The sequence below is a fragment of the Gopherus flavomarginatus genome, chromosome 2 (assembly GCF_025201925.1).
Source record: "Gopherus flavomarginatus isolate rGopFla2 chromosome 2, rGopFla2.mat.asm, whole genome shotgun sequence".
Taxonomy (NCBI): domain Eukaryota; kingdom Metazoa; phylum Chordata; order Testudines; family Testudinidae; genus Gopherus; species Gopherus flavomarginatus.
In genome coordinates, this window is record NC_066618.1 from 202,130,407 (window position 1) to 202,151,385 (window position 20,979).

Consider the following 20,979-nt stretch of genomic DNA (forward strand, 5'->3'; position numbering starts at 1 on the left):
TATTTGAAGGAATGCCTTTTACCCAACTGGGTAATAATTTGTTAAGCAAATTGAGGACACGTAACCCTTTAGGCAACCATGACTTTTTCAGGAGTCACTCATTTATTAAAAATGATTGTGTTCTTACATTCTTTTTGTGCTAATTTGTACCATTTGTTGGGATTTTCTTGGAGGTTGTTATAGTACATTTGCTGGTGGCAGTAGAGATAATTTAATTATGTCTGGTCCAATGAAGATAGCACTTTAACAGGTACTTTATTCAGTTTGTGAAGAAGGCAAATTTTCTTAGTGAGAAAGAGGAGTCACTGTTTTCCTTTGCTGAGTAGATAGCATTCACTCCTTATTCGAAGAGCCAAACGATTATTTGAACCTTGTAAATCCAAAGTTGACTCTATTTTGTAGTTGTAACTGTTTTTTTTAATAGGCTAAAGTCTGTTATTCAAGAAGTCGCTAAAGATTACAGAGACCATTTTCACAGGTATGTGTATATGGTACTATGGTCACATAGCTTTTATTCCCTTCTCTATATGCCCTTCATTTAAAGTAGTGTTTCTCACATTTTGAGGTTGGCAGTCCCTTATGTTGAAGTAAAAAATTTTATGATCTTACATTTACAATAAAAGTATCAATGATAACAGGGATAAGCCTGTATAATTTATTTGTTCGTGTCTTTTGAGAGGTTGACAGAATGCTTCACCTTGAAGAGTAAAGGTGTATGAGGTGTAGGGAAGCGAGTTTTTCTTTTGTTTTAGATTGTAATTGCCCTAATTGCATTTTGTAACCTCCTGATTGAGAAATGCTGATTTAATGGATCGTTTATCATTGCATTCTCATCTCAGGAGTGCAAACTATGCAACGTGACTGTTATGAACTGTCATGTTTTCCTGGCAATTCTTTCACTATAACTAACCTATTGGTTTGCCAAAATCAAGTATGATTCTTCTGTTGTCAGTCAACTGAAACTTAAAGTTTGAGATTTTTTTTAAAAGCCTTACGGGAAAAAAAGAGAACTCCTTGCAGACATTTATTTATAAATTCATTATTTTTAGTTACTAAATTTGATTGCACCACATTTTCTCCCTATCTGATCTTCCTGCTGCTATGATGGTTCCAGGAGTGTCTATGTGAAACCATAACCTTTGTAATCCAGAAACAAAGAATGTGCTTGTTCACTTCTATTCTGTTGTTTCCTCCCATTGGCAGACTTAATTTTTTTTAAGCCAGGTGAACATGTAGTGAGTGTATCAGACAAAAAAATAAGAATCAAAGAGTAGTGATGTGTGTGGGCTGTTTTGTAAGTTAGGAGGTTAGTCATAAGAACGACCATACTGGATCAGACCAAAGGTTCATCTAGCCCAGTATCCTGTCTTCTGACAGTGGCCAATGCCAGGTGACCCAGAGGGAATGAACAGAACAGGTAATCATCAAATGATCCATCCTCTATCTGGCAAACAGAGGCTTAGGACACCATCCTTGTCCATCCTGGCTAATAGCCATTGATAGACTTATCCTCCATGAATTTACCTAGTTCTTTTTTAACCCTATTACAGTCTTGGCCTTCACAACATCCTCTGGCAAGGAGTTCCACAGGTTGACTGTGTGTTGTGTGAAAAAATACTTCCTTTTGTTTGTTTTAAACCTGCTGCCTATTGATTTCATTTAATGACCCCAAGGTTCTTGTGTTTTGAGAAGCAGTAAATAACACTTCTTATTTACATTTGTCACACCAGTCATGATTTTATAGATCTCTATCATATCCTCTCCCTTAGTCGTCTTTTTTCCAAGGTGATAGGTCCAAGTCTTATTAATCTCTCCTCACGTGGCAGCCATTCCATACTTTTACATCTTTATAGTAATACATGAATGTGAAGACTGTAGCAGTTGCTGCTCCCCTACATAGTTTTTCACTGTTTATTAGAGAAATATTTTATGAAGAATATTTTTGACTGATGTAGTCTATAATTTTCATTTCTTTAATGTACAATTGATTGGCTTTACTTCTTGTTTCTTTGTATCTTCTGTAGGAACTTGCAGTTTGGCCATATGGATGGTAACGACTATATCAACAGCTTACTAATGGAGTAAGTAAATTCTGACTTGAATATTCTCCCTTCTCTGTGCTTGTACTAGTTACACTATTGGTTTGAAGAAGCCCTCTGCTGATGCCACTTCTGCGCTCCTCAGTCATTCAAGCTATCAGACTAAAAAGATTTGAAGAGATGTATTTTCTCCCATGTATTTATAACTTTACTTACTAGAAGAGAAGCATCAACATTTTTCTCTTGGCCAGTTTCTACTCTTGAATTCCAAATCCTCTTCTGCCTATTGTACTAAACTACAGTAAACTAAAACCTTATGTACATCTTTAAAATATACCATTAGTTTGCCAAAATCAATATACCATTAGGACAGTGCTGCCTGGTGAGGCTTACTTTTTAAAAATAATATTGTTGTACTACTACAAATTTTATTAGAAGTTAACATATTTCCCAAATGTTATGCAGTTCAAAAGAAACAGTGAAATAATAGAAATAATTCAAGTCATTTACAAGAAAGATAGCTGAATTGACATGATCTGTTTATGTTCATTGGTCATTTTATTAGAAAGTATATGTATGAATGCAAATTTATGGATTTTTTTCTGATGCACTTTTTATGGTTGTTGCTCTCTTTGGGTGACTTGAATTTCATGTTTGTCTCTCTTCTGGAAAAGAAGTGACTAGCAGAATAAAATGATTGTACATCATTGTCTGAAATGTGGGGCATATAGTTAGCCAAGGCTCCCCATGCTCTCATTTTTAGATTTAATGTTAATTTAGGATTATAGAGTGGGAGCACTCTTAGTTCTCAGTGGAGCCCTGATGGAGATTACAGCTGCTTTGCATCAAGGCATGTTGGTACCCTGGTGAAGATTCAATCAACTTCAAGAACCTCAGCCAAGGTAGACCCTTGGTAAATTTGGCACAGTTCTGATAAATTATTTACATAAATCAGACTACAGCTGCTTTAAAAAAAAAAAAAAAAAAAAAGTATGTCTGTGGTGTAGGGCAGGAGACATAAAGCTGAGTTTAAATAACAACCAGCATTATCAGAGTTAGGGGTTGAGATAAAATGAAATACTACATAGCAGGCTTCAATTACTGGGATATAATAAATATTATTCACTATTTGAATTCAGGAATTAAAATTAATGCAGTTTTTCTGATGTCCACCCTTACAACTCTCCTTACTGTGGTCCTGATTGATTGATTGATTTATTATTGGAGTAAAAGAATATTAAGGCGGGAGGGATCAACATGAGATGTCTAGGGCAGGAGGGGCTGTTGTGCTGGGCAAGCATAACTGACTACGTCACACATTGCTTCCTGAGAGTGTTCCTCTTTCGTGTATTTGGGAGGGAAGTAAGGTCTGTCAGCTTCAACAGGAGAGAAGGAGGAGATCAAGAGCCCTGTCAACCTTTCTCTGCTCTCCTAAATGTTCTTTTCAAGTATCTGTATTATTTGGTTGAGTGTTAGTGCCCAGTGCTGTCCTGAGACAGGTTCATGTGTAATTGTGCCTGCCAATCTCTAGGGACATCTGATCCTTCTTCCTTCCTAAGTATTTCCCAGGGATGGAGTAGCAGGTGCATGTTATGACCCATGTTAATGCAGAATTTAGGGATGTCCTCTGACTTCCAGCATTTTTTTAGTTACTCTAATAATGGGTAATTATTAATCAAGGCCCTCACTTTTGCATCGAGGATAGGGAAAGTTAATTGCAACTGCCCTGTAAAAGTGCCTTATCTATATAAGTTCCAGTATGTAAAGTTATGACTAAACTACATTTGAGACTTTTTTACACTGAAATATGTATGTATTTCAAAGTTGTGATTCTCCACCATAAACTACAATGTTTTTCTACATTATATAAGTGATAAAGATTAGAATATTTCAATTTTGTACATACTGACACTTTAAGAACTGGCACCAGGGCACTTTACGTTTAGTTCAGTCTGTTTTCCACCAGATGGCAGCAACTGAAAGTCAGTAGAACAATGTAAAAATGTAAGATACTACTTTCTGGTCCACGTAACCTGCTGTTTTATACTATTGTGGAAACATTTAGAAACATGTTTACCTTCTTCACAAAGGATAGCATATTTGTATAATGCTTGAAAAATCACTTTTTTTCCAGGGGTGGGAGATTGTTACAGTATTTTTATTCTTTGTTATGATTAGGTGTATCATTTTGAATTGCACTATGATCATTAGGGAGTTATACTGTTTAGCAGTCTGTCTCCTTTAAAAGATGGTTGGATTGATTTTTGTCAGAATCTTACCAACTTGGGATGATATATGTATATTTTTTTTAGTAGAAAGAATACTACTGTGTGCTGATTGTGGATGTTGAACACCTATGAGAGTTTTCATTGACTTAAGTGGGAGCTCTAAGTGCTCAACAACACTGAAAGTCAAAACATCTTTTAGAGTACCTTTTTTTGTAATTGCTCAGCTTTTGGCAAAATGGGAGGCTATCTGAGTATTTATATATTTCTGTATATAAAAGGTAGCTTTTTACTGCAGTACATACAATTGAGTTTTTTGGACAAGATACTTTTAGTCCCTGGACTGCTTATATGCTGTAGAGGTATCTCAATCAGTCCTGTAGTACAACACTTAAATTGCTTAATGTTAATTGCTTCACCACACCCTCGCTAACTAACCACAATGTCATGATTTAAAGGGAGTGTAATCCACTTTTTCTGCCAACATGTTGTTTGACACGTCAGGTTTTGGAATAGAGAAGTACTAAAGCAAGGGAAAATTTGGAAAGGGTTTATTGGGAGGCCCTAAAAACCTGATGGAGCGGGGAGCAATAGATAACTCTTAACAAAATTATTCCCCCCCACTCGCAAAAAGGGGGAGAGGGGAGTGTTGGATATAAGAATATTAAGTCTTTCTTCCAGTTTATTTTCCTGACTGCGACAGACTTTTGTAGATTTTTTTCAAAAGACAGTATAAACAGGAGTGCTGGTAAAAAAAAAAAAAAAAAAATCAGTTACATGGAAAATTAAATGTTCCTAGTCTAAAGTACAATTTTAAGCTTCAGTGTAACAGTAGCAAGAGTTGTCACTGTTGTGTGAGTAGAAAGTGGACTTTCTTGGTTTTATTCTGTTTTTTATTTTTTCCTTCACAATTCTTTGTGTGGGGATAATTTGCAACTTGGCACACTACACAACTAACTACATTATATTTTGTTGCTGGGCTCCTGTTGTGTACAGCTCTTGATGCACTTAGCAAACAAAAAGAGTACCCAGTGGTGAAAAGGAATCTCTGGGGAAAGCCATATTTAGAAATTATCACATGCTGCAAGCAGCAGAGCTCTCTAAGAGTTGAAATACTTCAGATTCCTGCTACATGTCTTCTTCATTGGCCTTTTTGTAACAGCTTTTAGCTTTTTAGCATATCACCATGCTTTACACTTGAAAGTTGGAAGTTTACACCAACTTTACACTTAAAAGTTGGAAGAGCATGGACACATACCATATGTCTTCTGTGGAAATCAGTTTTCTGGCCATCCAGAAAATTCCACTGCTTTAGGGTTGAACTTTTAAACTTCTAGTTAACATTTTTTGATTAACCTCCAAAATGTTATAATTATTCTAATGTCATGCCCAAAACACTCATATGTCAAAATGTAAATTTATAATATTCAGGGAATCTCTTTATATTGGAGAGAAATTATAATTGCTTCCTTCCTAGTTTTTTAAAGGAAAGTATTGAATAAGCATTTGCTCTTTTAACTAATTTTTTTAGTCTTACTGTAGAATCACTAATTACAACTCCATAGTGAACGCTGACCTCATCAAAGTTAAAGCAGAATATGTTCCAAATTTGTGACAGTCAGCTATGCCAACCTGTTGATACAAAGAGCATCTGAAATAGCCATTAAGATTTTGTGCTACAGTATGAGTTTGATGAAATCAGAATATGTATTGCTTTTCAGAGGTCAGAGTGAAAGCCGTATAACATGAGAGAGTGTTATTGACAGTGTTTATCGTCAATGTAAAAGTGGCAAGGAAGTAGGAGACTTTTTCCTTAACTTATTATTTTTTTGCTTTTCAAGTTTTGAGTTGAGGTGTGTTTTGCTGTTTTAGTAACTGTCTCTAATTAAAGGTTCTGTGTATTTGTTAAATCATAATGACAAAGTAACATGAATAGTTTGAAACCTTTAACGGGCATCTGTAGCTCACCTCTTGTGTCTAGGATAAATATAATTACCTTGTTGATATGTGACATTTTAAGAGGTTTAACAGAGCTCCTACTCTCCTGGTCAAGCAAAAGCTCATGAATATGGGCTTAAATTGTGTGCCCCAGTTAAAGAACACTTAGTCAAGCATATAGTTAAGTGCTTTTTTGAACTGGGGCCATAATGCTTTTGAAACACAAGGCTGGCTACTATATGAGAGCTCAACTAATTGGTTATGTCTGCTGTGGAATTAAAAGTAAGCTTTTTCCCCTTTTGTTTATATTGTATGTATTTGGTTCAAAAATCTGATTTTTCCAGGAGGGCATTCATGGAGTCAGGTCATGCACACAGTATAAGTACACATATAGAATAGCATATACTTCAATAGCCTCATCAAAATATTGATGCTAAGGAGTACATTATTTTTAAATTGAATCAGTGAAACAACTTTCACCTGTACCATAAAGATAGTGGTGGTTTTGTATGAATGACTTGAGGCGGATATCTCAGGATGGGCACATAAAATTTACTTTCCTTTTGTCTGCATAGTTCTTTAGCAGAACATTAATATTGTACTTCCTGTTAAATGCTGTGAAAATTCTTAATATTGTTTCTTTGACTTTCTTATCTGTTTGACTTAAAATTTTCAGTGACTTGACAATCCCCACTGTTGTCGTATTGAACACTTCCAATCAACAGTATTTTCTACCAGATAGACGCATTGAGAGTACCGAAGACCTGGTTCAGTTCATTAATAGTATCTTAGATGGTACAGTCGAAGTAAGTCTCCCACTTTGATCTGATTTTTTTAATCAACTGTTACCTTTTATTCCCTGGACAGTTAAAAGCACAAAAATTCATTGGCCACTTTTAATTGTAATGCATATAAGTGTGCATTATCTGTCTGGTTCTCCTTAGTGTGTTCTCATTATGTATCCACATTCCTAAATTGTGCATGTGTCCTTGGCACTGCTTTGTATACCTCTGAAAAAGCAGTTACTGTTGGATTTACATATATTCCCTCTCAGATCTGAACTTTAGGCATATGTTTATTTAATAAGCTGGGGCCACTACTCATCTCTAGGTCAGCCTTACTTTCCTGTGTCATATTTACTTAGAATTGTATTTTAATATTTTCTAATTCAAAATATGTAATTCTTAGACTCCACTCCCAACAGAAAATTTCTGACCAGCTCTAATTACAGACCCTATCTTGGTGGCGATCAGATGTTGAGTTCAGAGGAGCAGACTGCTAATCTCTATTTAAATAGCTGTCATCAGACCCAACTTGTTCAATGGTTGTTAATGTTAGTCTTCATTTTTGTGAAATTCACTAAAAATACTCAGAGGAACAAGAGGTTACTTCTTAGACTGCTACACGTAGATTCATGCTATCTATCTCCTTTCCTTTCCACCACTTCAGAGTTTCTTTTGCAAATTGAGATAGTGGAAGGAACCAGGGGGTGGAGTCTGGGCATCTCAACTTCTTATAACGTTATACTCGAGGTTTAAATCCTCGAGGAAGCATGCATATGGCCTATAAGCATGAACGATGATCAATCTTCCAGACAGGGAATGAAAAAGTGGTAAGTATTGAACAAGTATTGATAAGCTAGTTGAACTGGTAAGTAATCAATATGCGTATGTGGTAGAGGAGATGGTGAAGAATACCAGTACTGCTGCTGCAGTTGACCTTGTTCCGTTAAAACAAAATGATCTTTGAGTGACGAGAGAATGTCAGTCTTCAAGAGATTATTGAAACATCTACTTTTGAAAGAACTTGAAAAATGTCTGAGCATCATGAGGTACAAGAATGTCAACCCCTAATATTTGTTCTTTTGTAAGGGAAAAACAGGTACTGGGAAATCCTTTTGGAATGACTAAAGGCTGCATAAATTAGGGAGGCAAATGAAGAATAAAAGGTGAAGTTGTTATAAAATGTATCTGAACAGCACTAATTATTTTGATACCTGTTTCCTTTGACATTTTAGGCACAAGGTGGTGATGGGTTTCTGCAACGAATCAAGAGAATAATTTATGATGCCAAGTCTACTGTAATGGTAAGTAAAATCCCACAAAGTAGAATAGCATCATATTTTCAAGTTCAAAAACACTTGTATGTCTTTTTTAAAAAAAGAGTCAAAAATACCTTTACTTAAGTCACTGAATATATTCCCAGTAATTTACACACATTCTGGATTTAAAAAAAAAAAATACCCTTAAATGATTAAAGAAAATTCTATAAATTGTTTTGAAATATATTTTGCAGAATACTGAAATGTTGAATATTTGGTGTCAAAAATATGATGGACAGTTTCCTTTTTATTTCTTGTCAATTAAAATGAATAAGGTCAAGTTAAAAGGCATAGCACTGGAGGATTCAAACGCTATTCAAACGCTTTGTTTCTGACACTTCTGGAACCCATTTACTGACAGTTATGGAACCTATCTACACTGAAAAATGTTACTGTCAGTCTATTCAGTTAAGGCATAATGGGAGAAAATACTATACTTAGTGAAGTTTTAAAACTGTATTTTAGGTTACTAGTCTTATTTTTTTTTTTTGCTTAGAAAAGGTCCAGATGAGGTACTGAATATCTGTTGTGTAAATGTATGCATGTTGGGAGAGATTTCCATTCTTTTTATAGGTCAATTAAGGTTAACAGACCTTGGTGGAAAGATTTGGCTAAAACCATTTCCTCTCCCCCTCCACTGCAGACAAGCAAGAAAATCTTGTAATAAATTACACACAAAAAACTACATTAAAAGAGCATATTAAGGTTGCTAACTTTTAAGTCAAGCACTTAAAAGTTAGGAAATACCAGTATTAAAGTTGCCTGTGAGACTTTAATTCATCTCCCTTATGCGTACACTTCAGGATACTGTCTTTAATTACATGATCACATACTATTTTTTTTTCCCCAGAGGAACCCTGATTCAGTGCACAGCATGGACTGTGCTCACTTAATTAGCAGCTATTCAATATTTTGTTTTTTTTTCCTGTTCAATGTCCCACCCCGCCGACCATATTTACTGCATATTATTTGCACCCTGTTCTGAAGACAAATTATTAATTTTTGCATAAGCTTTTATATGCTGCTCATCACTACAGTTTGACTGTTTCACGAACTTTAATTACTCTGTCTTCCCAACACCCCTGTGACATACTCTCAGACTTAAAGACAAGAAGGTAAGATCATGATCATCGTCTGACTTCCTGCAAATGATCTGACTCAGCAACCCACTGCTGTAATAGACCATAACCGCTGAGTTATTGATGTCTTTACATCACTATTTAAAGACTTCAAGTTACGGAGAATCCTCCATGCCCTCCAGTGACTTGTGCTCCATGCCCAAAGGGTCTCTGCCAATCTGACCTGGGGGGAGGGGAGGAGGGGATTCCTTCACTATCCCAAATATGGTGATCAGTTAAATCTTGAGCATGTCAGCGAAATCCACCACTCAGATTTCACCACCTGGGAAAGAATTCATGTTAATAATTCAGAGCCCTCCTTTAGTGTCCCATCACTGGCCATTGGATATATTTACTAACAGCCTGAGATGGGTCACTTGTTATTATAGGCAGTCTCATCATACGAATCTGTCCATAAACTTATCAAGCTCAATCTTGAAGCCAGTTAGGGTTTTTTCTCCCTCCCCTGCTCCTCTTTGATTGCTGTTTCAGAACTTTACTCCTCCGATAGTTAGAAACCATCATCTAATTTCAAGCCTAAACTTGTTGATGGCCATTTTATATCCATTTGTTCTTGTGCCCACATTGGCTCTTAACTTAAATAACTCCTCTCACCTTTTTACAGATGGGGAACTGAGGCACAGAGAGAGTAAGGTCAAAACTATCCACTAGTTTAGAGTGCCTGATTTAAGACATCTGGGACCTGACTTTCAGAGTATTTAAAATTATATATGTTCATATGTTCCAAACACAGCCTTCACCAAGTTCAGCTGCAGCTGAGAGTGCTCCTCACTTCTTCAAATCATACCAAACATCTCAAGTCAGATAGCCCTAAAATTAGAAACACTCAATTAGTGCCCACCCATGAAAGGTTGGTTTAAATGACTTGCCTAGCATAAAATAGGAAGTCTGTGTCAGAGGCAGGGATAGAATCCGGTTCTCAAAAGCAACACTCAACTGCCTAACCATGAGACCATCCTTTTTCTTCCTCTCCCCTGCCTCACTTACTGCATAACTTCCAACACTGGAAAAAAACTAACTGTGAGCATGCATAGGGAGGATGGAATCTTTGAGATTTTAGTTGTTAAACTCTAGCAAGTCTCACTGAGCTTGTACTAACTGAGGTAGGCTTACAACTTGGCCAAATGTGGACAGATTTCCCTGGGGGTGTTAAAAGGCCATCTCTGCACAAAGGCCACCCACTTGCCAAATATCTAGTCCCTGCTCTAAAGCCTGGGGCTCTAGAGCTTTCCAAAGTAAAGATGGCCAGAATTTTTTTAACACATAAAAATGTTACTTTCCGTAGCCTCATTCTCAGAAATATCTGAACTGTTTTGGATAAAATTTATGTATCTATATCTCTCTTTATATATAATATATGTTTTTCAATGCCAAGTGTCTGTCTCAGGCTGATTTTGTGTATATTTGTATATAAGTAATATATAAAAATTAGCCTAAAGAATACACCTAGCATTGAAAATTTCAGCCCCAAACAGTTAAAGTTTGGCAAAGTAAGTTAAAGACAGGGTCATTTAATGGGAAGTGTCAGGCAACTTTAGTATTAGGTGCTACTACTGGTACATTTCAAACTTCAGTGTGTTTTTAAGGTCTCAATATTTAACTCTGCAGTGTCTCAAGCCTCATTTCAAATTACAAAATACATGGTTCTTATACTACTTTTCAGCTTCCTAGCAAAACCGTTTCTCTTCAGGTTCAAAGATTTTCACAAGTTAAAAACAGTATAGGCATAATGGCTCTTACACCTTTTACAGAAAAACTGATTTCATCTATTAGGGTTTTTAGAAATAAATATAGTGAAACTTGTAAGAAATGCTGTAAGGTATCTTAAATATCCCCTAAAGTGCTTTTGACTTCAAATTATATTTCAACAGTCTGTATTCAAGAGTTCTCCACTTCTGGGCTGCTTTCTCTTTGGTCTGCCACTGGGTGTCATCAGCATCATGTGTTATGGAATCTGCACAGTTGACACCTTTGGAGGTGTAGAGGAAAACGAGACATCTAAAAAGGAAACTGGAGATAGGGAACTTACAGATGAAGGCAGTGAGGAAGAACAAGAGCAGGAAAACAAAGAAAAATCTGCAGAACTTTCAGATGGAGAACATGGACAGAAACATATATTTGATAAGAAAAAAGACTAAGTTGCCTAGTTTAAAGGATTCTGTAGAATTTCAAAATAGTCTTATTTATTGAAGTCAGTCATTTAATGATCTTCACAGAAGAGGACATTTTGTCTGTATTTTGCTAGTTTTGACTTGCATGTATTCAAATCTTCTTATCAAATATGGTCATGGGAAAGGTGGGGACCTGAATGCTTTCTTAATTATTTTTGATTAATATTTTATTATTCTGAGTGTTGTGTCTGAAGATTAATGCTCCTAAACTGTTTGTTCATAGGCAACAATCAGGTAAAATATGCTATAGCCCTTGCTACTCGTGATAATCTAGTAACATTGTGGCTGGCATATATCAGGATCATCTTTTTATATGAACAGAAATGGAAAAATTGCAAGAAAGTTTAGAATGAAACTCGTAAATCTTACATACCCTTTGAAATTATGATGGCTAAAGATGGCTTGGGCTTTCCATAAAGACACTTTTATTTTAGCTACTGTACATTATTTTGAAAGAAATATCTTTTTTTTAAGTTAATTTCTTATTAATTACAGAAATGCTTTGTTATATGACAGTACTAAAATCAATTACTGGCAGTTTCCCACAGAACTTGTGTTAAATGCAAGACCTAAGAGAGAGTTATTTTATTAAAATAGTTCCTTACTAATACTTTAAACAAGAAAAAATTGATTGGAGACCGCTTATAAAGAAGTTTTTGTCATGGGAAAGTCACTCCTTGATTGGGCTTTACAAGTAAAACTTACTATTTTTTTCCTAGTATAAATTATCTACAGTTTCCGAAAAATCTGGATGAAGCTTGATGGTGAAAGAATAAATACAAGCATCCTCAGACAGCTAATCCTCTCATACAAATATGTAGTGACAAGCTTTAACCAAATACCTTTTCAAAACTCTTTTTTAATGGTTTATGATTCACAATAATCCTAGGCTATGTCTACACTAGCTGAGTGTTTTCGCCAAGAGCTTAAAGAAAACTGCTGTTATGTGTTCACCTCGTCTTTCACTGGCGGGATAGCATGCTCACACTTGAGGCATTTGCATCACTAATGAGAGCAGTGCAATGTTTGGTAGCTAGCCCACAGTGCAGCTCTCCCCCTTCTGCCGCTAAGTCTTGTGGGAAGGCAGAGGGGATCGTGGCGCAATATAGGTCAGAGTTCAATGCCCTGTCATGCACTGCTTTCTGTCTCAGCATTCCATGTGCTTCTTGGTCACAGCATTTTTCAATGTCCCTTGTTTTCTGCTTTCCCCGCCACACTTATCTGCAGGAATGGATTCTGCACTGCTCTCCACTGCTCTGCTAGCTCTCACTAGCGCATCGCGAGTGGCAGTGAAGTTACTCTTGAAGTTACAATGGCAGCAGCAGTTGCCTGACATGGTGTCCGACATGCAGAGCAGCAACATTAGATTGCTTTTGACATTCGCAGAGGAATTGAACACAGTGGAACGTTGTTCTTGAGCTCAGGAAACTAGCACAGAGTGGTGGGATTGCATTGTTATGCAAGTCTGGGATGACAAACAGTGGCTGCAGAACTTTTGGATTCCCTGGAACTGTGTGTTGAGCTCACCCCAGCCCTGCCGCACAAGGACTCCCAAGTGAGAGCTACCCTCTCGGTGGAGGAGCGCATGGCAATCGCAGTGTGGAAACTGGTGACTCAGGAACCAGTTTGGAGTGGGGAAGTCAACTGTTGTGCCTGTGTTAATGCAAGTGTGCAAGGCCATTAATCACATCCTGCTGTGAAAGACCCTGACCCTTGGCAGTGTGCGTGAAATTGTGGATGGTATTGCAGAAATGGGTTTCCCTAACTGTTGTGGGAAGATTGATGGCATGCATATTCCAATTCGGCACTAGACCACTTTGTCATAATTTGGAAGGGATATTTCTCCATGGTTTTTCAGGCGCTTGTGGATCACCATCGGCATTTCACTGACATTAACACAGAGTGGTCCGAGAAGGTGCCTGACACATGTATATTTCAGAACACTGGCCTGTACAAAAAGCTCAAGCAGGGACTTTCTTTCCAGACCAGAATATCGCCATAGGGGAAGTCAGAATGCCCTTAATGGTCCTGGGAGACCCAGCGTACCCCTTAATGCCACGGCTCATGAAGCCGTACACCTAGATAGCAGTGAGGAGCAGTTCAATAACAGGCTGCGTAGGGGCAGAATGACCGTTGAATGTGTATTTGGCCGATTAAAGACACACTGACGATGCCTATATGGCAGGTTAGACCTGAATGAGGAAACTATTTCCATGGTTATAGCTGCTTGTTGTTCGCTGCATAATATTTGTGAAGGGAAGGGCAAACGGTTTAGTCGGGTGGACTGCCAAGGCAGAATGCCTGGCTGCTGATTTTGAGCAGTCAGATACCAGAGCTGTTATAGGGGCGCAACAAGAATCAGTGATGCCTTGAGGCAACACTTGGAAGGTGAAAACCAGTAATTTTGTTGCAATGCTTGGGACTGCACTGATTAATTACATTTGGTATGCTAGCAAGCAGTTATGTTTAAGACCTAGGAGTCAATGTAAGAATCATAGAATATCGGGGTTGGAAGGGACATCAGTAGGTCATCTAGTCCAATCCCTGGCTCAAAACAGGACCAATTCCCTGTAATTAGTAAGGAGCTAATAAAAGAGCCTGTTGACTTGCAGGTGCCATGAGGTATCATACCTTGCATGGAAACAAATAGAGTGCTTATAATTCAAAAAATTTTGCATTTATTGCCAAATAAACCACAACAGCACATGGACATACATACACAGGCATCCTGCTGGTGGGGGAGAAGGTACCTGGGGGGGGGGCTGATTTTCATAGCTGAGTATAGATCCAGCTTTCATTTGAAAAGCTGTCTGTGAGGGTGAAGTGTTGAGGAAAGCGCAAAGGAATGTATAGGGAGAGTTTGGGGAGTGCATGAGAGTTCTGAATGTGATGAAGAGGAAGGTGGGCACGCATCTGTTCAGTCTGCAGTGTTACAAGAATCTGGAGCATGTTCATTTGACGCTCCAGAACTCCAGCCTCTGTGGCATCCCTGTTGTCTTCCCTGCTTTTCACTTTCCCTCCACTTCTTGCATTCGGTGTTTTCTTTCCTCTGACTGCTGCAGCACCACCTCGAACATATCTTCCTTGGTCCGCCTTGGCCGTTTTCTTATCTTGCGCAGATGCTCTGCTGCTGTTGGGGGATTGGTTCCCAAGGTCAAGTCTGGATAGGCATCATTAACAGTAAATAGAAACACTATTGTCAGCTACACACAAAGAATTGAAACAGTAACATTAATACGCTGCAGATAACATACCTATCACTTTCTCAGTGATCCTAGGAAGTAAACATGAGGCAGAAGACCCCTTCGATGGTGAGTGAACCCAGGGACAGGGGCCTTGTTTCTTGCAGAAAAGCACCATACTGCCTAACTGTGCGGGGAAGTGCCCATCACACAGAAACAAAGCCAGCCTTCTACATTTTTCTGCCCTCAACCCGCTTCAAAACTTCACAAAGCAAAACCACTTACCAGGGGTCTCCTCTCCCACTTCTGGCTCACCAGAAAGTGATTGCAGAGACGAGTGGAGGACAACTCCTGACTGGATGTATCGTTGGGCTCTACATCCTCAGCCTCCACCACTTCATTAATGATATCTTTCTCTGGGTTAGGTCCACATCCCACTGGCTCCAGACCTGCCGAAGTATCCACAGTGCTCTTTGTGGTGGAGGTGGGCTTACCACCTAGGATAGTGTCCAATACCTTATAAAAACAAAAAAAGCACCAGAGCGGACATTTGCCTTCCTCATCTTGTGGTACGCATTCCTCTGCTCCTTCTCCTTTGCTCTGCCCTGCAGTGTGTCCTGGTCATATCCCTTCTCATGCAAGCTATGCGCATTCTGGCCGTAGGTATCTAAATTGCTACAGCTGGAGCCCAGCTGGGACTGGACAGCCTCCTCCCCCCAAACACTTATCAGATCCAGTAGCTCTGCAGTGGCCCAAGCAGTAGATCGTTTTCTGCATGGGGCCAGCATGGTTAGCTGGGAAAATGCAATGTGAGCTCTATATACCAAGCAAACAGGAAGGGGAATTTCAAAATTCCCTGGGCTTTAAAGAGGGAGGGGCGGAATGTTTACCTGGTGTCAGGGCAGCAGAGTTAAAACTGCTTAACAGAGTGATCAGGATGAGCATTGTGGGACACCGTCCCGAGACCAATAAGTGCTAAAATCAAGCACGGTGTCTACGCTGGCACTAAGGGGCTAAAGTCTTAGTGCAAAAAGCCCTAAAACTCTCGTTGGGGTGGTTTTATTACAGGGCTGCAACAGAGGAGTTTCGGGGCAAAAAATGGCGTTACAGTATGTACGCCTCTGCTGTTGTGTTGCCAAAACCTGCCTTTTGATGAAAAAACTTGCCAGTGTAGACCAGGCCTTAAGTGCAGATTGTGACTTATTTTTAAAGAGAAAAATGTTTTATTTAAACACACATTTTTGAACAAGAATTGGTGTTGATACTTACATTGAGATAGCTTTTGACTACACTGTGGAAGGAAAGTTAATAGAGCCATCGTTAGCACTAATAGAGGGATATTTGTCAGTGAAATGCATTTTCGTGAGCTATTTAATCATGAAAATCATTTTTAATATAACCCCATGACACCGAATGGGACTAAATTTTCTCCAGAGTTGAGATCTCAAGGGATAAACCACAGAACCACCTTTGTTTTTTTTTGGTTGGCATTGATGCCATGGAGATTACCATAGCAACCAAACTTATGCTCCTCTTTCTCAGTACTGAAGCTATATAAGATTCAGTTGGATAGTGAGCCATGAGCTTTTCTAGCTTTGATGTTTTTAAAGGACATATTATAATAGAATACATATAGTAATGTTTTCTGTATAAGGCAGTTTACTCACTTAATATATGCTATAACACTGAATTAAGAGAAATATTTCTAAATATAAATATGGATAATCTTAAATAGAAGATTTTGTGTTGGAATTAATCTGGGGGTAAATTGAACTTGAGATAGCAACTGCTACGTTCTTTTCCCTGTTGTAAAAGAAAGTTGGTTCTTTCAAAATACTTTAGTAACATCTGGCTTTGTACAGAAGCTGCAGTGCAGAACACAACAAACTAAATGCCTGACTTGAGAGACTTTGCAGTGGAAGATGAGTACATCAAGGAGATTATTCATTTATTTTCAGAAAGCTCACTGGTTTTCTTTGAGCTGTTGTAATTGACAAATTTAGAATCCTGCATATTCATTTCTTTAGGAAAGAGATTTTCCTACTGTCTCTGCTTGAAATGAATATCTTCCTGTAAAAGAGAGAAACATGAGTACTTTTACTTATCAAATATAAAAATTGCAGGTGTGTAGTATGGCTTTTTTGGCCTCCCCCTGCCCCATGTGAATTTCCTCTTTTCATTTATAATAGATAGAAATACATATTTTAAATTTGAGTAGTTTGGTTGTAAATAGAAAATTGAATTATCTTTTTAAACACCTTTTTTTAAGCTGTGGATGACTTTCCAGACCTTTTAGTCTTAGTTGTCTTATATTTGAAGAGTGAGATGCTTGTAGTTATTTTATATTTTGTTTCAAAACTTCTTTAAGTGCAGCTGCAGTTATGTTATGTTACAGAACACTTCACTTAATGTTAGGCCACTTGAGCTTCCAGTAACTTTCAATGCTGGCACAACTCAGTGCTAAATAATCAGAATGTGAGTCTGAGCAGTGAGGAATATCTTGCTGCTTTATCCATTATTTGTGATTTTTTTATTCCGCTGTGGAGGTTTCAGTTAAGATCTTAGTCTTTTCAGTTAGTTATTTGAACCTGAATATATAATTTTGTACAAGGTCAAAAGTTAAAGTGGCTTTTTGAGGACTTCACTGGTCATTGTGTTGTGTTTAGAAAAATCTAGAATTTTTAAAAATCCACTCCCCCCTGAATGCTGTTGCATAGAATTCAGTTTTAACCACCACCCCATATGACTTAATTTTCCATAGTCTTGGCTTTTCAATAGTTTCTGTTGCTACAACAGTAGCCAAACACTTTGTTGAGAAATGGTCTAGTGAGAGATGGACCTGGGAATAATACCTACATGCACCGTGAGAGACAGGACTCACTAGTGCCTGGTGTGGAAGTACCATTAAGCTGCCAAATTTCTGGTGGTTTGATCAATTAGAGTTAATAGAAGAGTGTCTGTCAGTCACTTTATGAATTGTCAGGATAACCAGCTGTGTACTAACCTACAAAAATGCAAGCTTTAAACGCACTGCTATTTTCATCAGGCTGTGCTCCCAGCTGTGTCTGCTTAGGATGTGGAAAACGACACACAATCTTATATTTAAAATTCCCTTTTAGCTTGAAATATGCGTAAAGATAGGTTTCTGATATAAAATGAAAGGATTTTTGTTGGTCATGTAAAGAACTTAGTACACTGAGGGGGGAGAGGGTTTTCTATTTTATCTTGGATGGATGCATTCTCTAAAGGTTTCTGAAGATAGCTTAATGTACTAACTTCTTGAATTAATGAAATAATGCTGCTTTTGAGGTCAAGTGTAAGCCTTTGTTTTTCTACAATAAAGAAATTGAAAAGATTCTGCTGGCTTTTATTCTTTAGTCATGCTGCATTGTATATGGTTGGGCAAATTATTTTTGAAGGGCCAGCATTTCCTACAACATTCCTTATTTTGTGCCTAAAATGTACTAATCTTGTTCTGGAAATCTAAATGGTTGATCTCAAAAAGAACACTGACTTCATCCAATCTGATACCTTACTCCTGCATTTTGAACGTCCTCATTAAATTATTTCCACTGACGTCTTGCCTATTTCTCTTCTTGAGTTATTCAGTATAACTAACAGTATGAAAATGCGCTTAGGAAATGAAATTTTTAAAATTGTGGTCCCACAGCTTTCCTCAAACTCTCATACAGGTGTTTCTTCAGCCAAAGGAAGCAGAAGTGCTTTAATTTACACACGCTTTTAAAATAATATTTTTAAACTTTTTTCTAAAAGCGGTTTTGAAAGAAGTTATACAACCCATGTTTTTGGTGTACTAATTATTATTGAACAACTCTTACACCAAAGCTCCTTTACTGCTTCAGTATCTATTTAGAGATGATAACCACAACTTCTCTCAACATTTTAAAGCACATCAGGCAGTAACTATCTTTTGTATATCTATTACAGGGCTATCAAGTAATTAAAAAATTGTGATAAATCACACTGTTAAACAGTAATATACCATTTGGATGTTTTCTACATTTTCAAATATGTTGATTTCAATTATAACATAATACAAAGTCTACAGTGCTCACTTGATATTTATTTTTATTACAAATTTTTGCACTGTAAAAATGAGTATTTTTCAATTCATCTAATACAAGTACTGTAGTGAAAACTGTTTATCATGAAAGTTGAACTTACAAATGTAGAATTATGTACAAAAAAAACTGCATTCAAAAATATAACAATGTAAAACTTTAGAGCCTACATGTCCACTCAGTCCTATTTCTTGTTCAGCCAATTGCTCAGACAAACAAGTTTGTTTACATTTACAGGAGATAATGCTGCCCGCTTCTTGTTCACAATGTCACCTGAAAGTGAGAACAGGTGTTCTCATGGTACTGTTGTAGCCGGCGTCGCAACAATTTTACGTGCCAGAAGCATTAAAGATTCATATGTCCCTTCATGCTTCAACCATCATTGCAGAAGACATGCGTCCATGCTGATGGTGGGTTCTGCTCGATAACAGTCCAAGGGAATGCGGACCGACGCATGTTCATTTTCATCATCTGAGTCAGATGCCACCAGCAGAAGGTTGATTTTCTGTTTTGGTGGTTGAGGTTATGTAGTTTCCGCATTGGAATGTTGGTCCTTTAAGACTTCTGAAAGCATGCTCCACAGCTCATACTTCTCAGATTTTGGCAGGCCCTTCAGATTCTTAAACCTTGAGTCAAATGCTGTAGCTATCTTTAGAAATCTCACATTATTACCGTGACAAAGTTCCTCCTCTACCTTGGTGAGTCCTGTGCTTGTGGCCAGATTTGCTCGCCTCACAGATTCACCCTGTGGGTCGGGAAATAGCCCAGAGACCTTCCCCTCTGGTAGAAGCCACAGTCCTGGTCAATTCCTCCTGTGTTTGATCAGGAGTTGGGAGGTTTGGGGGGAACTCGGATCTGCCCTCTACTCTAGGTTCCAGCCCAAGGTCCGGTAGACTGCAGCTGTCTAGAGTGCCTCCTGGTACAGTTGTGCGACAGCTACAACTCCCTGGGCTACTTCCCCATGGCCTCCTCCCAACACCTTCCTTGTCCTGACCACCGGACCTTCCTCCTGAGGTCTGATAACACTTTTACTTCTCAGTCCTCCAGCAGTATGCCTACTCACTCTCAGCTTCTTGCATGCCTCTTGCTCCCAGTTCCTCGCACGCACTTCCTCTCCTGGCTCCCTGGCTCTCTCTGGCTTGACTGGAGTGAGCCCTTTTTATAGCATCAGAGGAGTCTTAATTAGAGTCAGGTGCTTAACAGCCTCACCTGACTCTTAGCAGGTTAATTGGAGTCCGGTGTTCTCATTAGCCTGGAGCAGCCCCTGCTCTGGTCACTCAGGGAACAGAAAACTGCTTATCCAGTGGCCAGTATATCTCCCTTCTACTACTCCACTGTTTCCAACTGGCCTGGGTCTACCACAGTACCTTTTTTGCATTTTGTCAAATGGGCAGCACATTTTTTTTTTTAAATGAACATGTGCTGAGTCATCATCTGAGACTACTATAACATGAAATATATGGCAGAATGTGGGTAAAGTGGAGCCAGAGACATACAATTTCCCCCCCCCCATTTAAATAATGCATTATTTTTTTAACAAGTGTAATCAGCATGGAAGCATGGCCTCTGGAATGGTGGCCAAAGATTGAAGGGGCATAAGAATGTTTAGCATATCTGGCATGTAAATATCTTGCAATGCCAGCTATAGAAGTCCCATGCAAATGCCTTTTCTCACTTTCTGATGACATACTAAATAAAAAGTGGGCAGCCTTATCTCCCATGAATGTAAACAAACTTGTTTGTCTTAGCGATTGGCTGAACAAGAAATAGGACTGAGTCGACTGGTAGGCTCTAAAGTTTTTCATTTTTTTGTTTTTGAGTGCAGTTATGTAACAAACAAAATCTCCATTTGTAAGTTCTCGATAAAGAAATTTCTGTAGTACTGATATGAGGTGAATTTAAAAATACTGGTTTTGTTTATCATTTTACAGTGCAAATATTTATAATAAAAATAGAGTGGTGCACACTTTGTAGTCAGTGTTGTAATTAAAATCAATATATTTGAAAATGTAAAAAAAAAATCCAAAATATTTAATAAATTTCAATTGGTATTGAACAATGCAATAATTGCAATTAATTTTGTTAATCATGATTAATTTTTT

At 38.0% G+C, this 20,979-nt stretch overlaps 1 protein-coding gene across 4 annotated transcripts in view; it reads left to right on the forward strand.

Annotated features, from left to right (window-relative positions):
* Window positions 1–12,249, forward strand: part of TMX3 (thioredoxin related transmembrane protein 3) — a 58,191-nt gene extending 45,942 nt beyond the window's left edge. For 3 of the 4 annotated variants that reach the window (XM_050938829.1, XM_050938831.1, XM_050938830.1), the window contains exons 12-16: window positions 425–478; window positions 2,025–2,081; window positions 6,879–7,008; window positions 8,220–8,288; window positions 11,314–12,249. In XM_050938829.1, the coding sequence (XP_050794786.1) occupies window positions 425–478; window positions 2,025–2,081; window positions 6,879–7,008; window positions 8,220–8,288; window positions 11,314–11,580 (577 nt within the window). In that variant the 3' untranslated portion in view covers window positions 11,581–12,249. Of the gene's footprint in view, window positions 1–424; window positions 479–2,024; window positions 2,082–6,878; window positions 7,009–8,219; window positions 8,289–8,799; window positions 8,839–11,313 lie in introns of those variants that run through there. The other variant, XM_050938832.1, reaches the window with a different exon arrangement.
* Window positions 12,250–20,979: the final 8,730 nt, after the last annotated feature.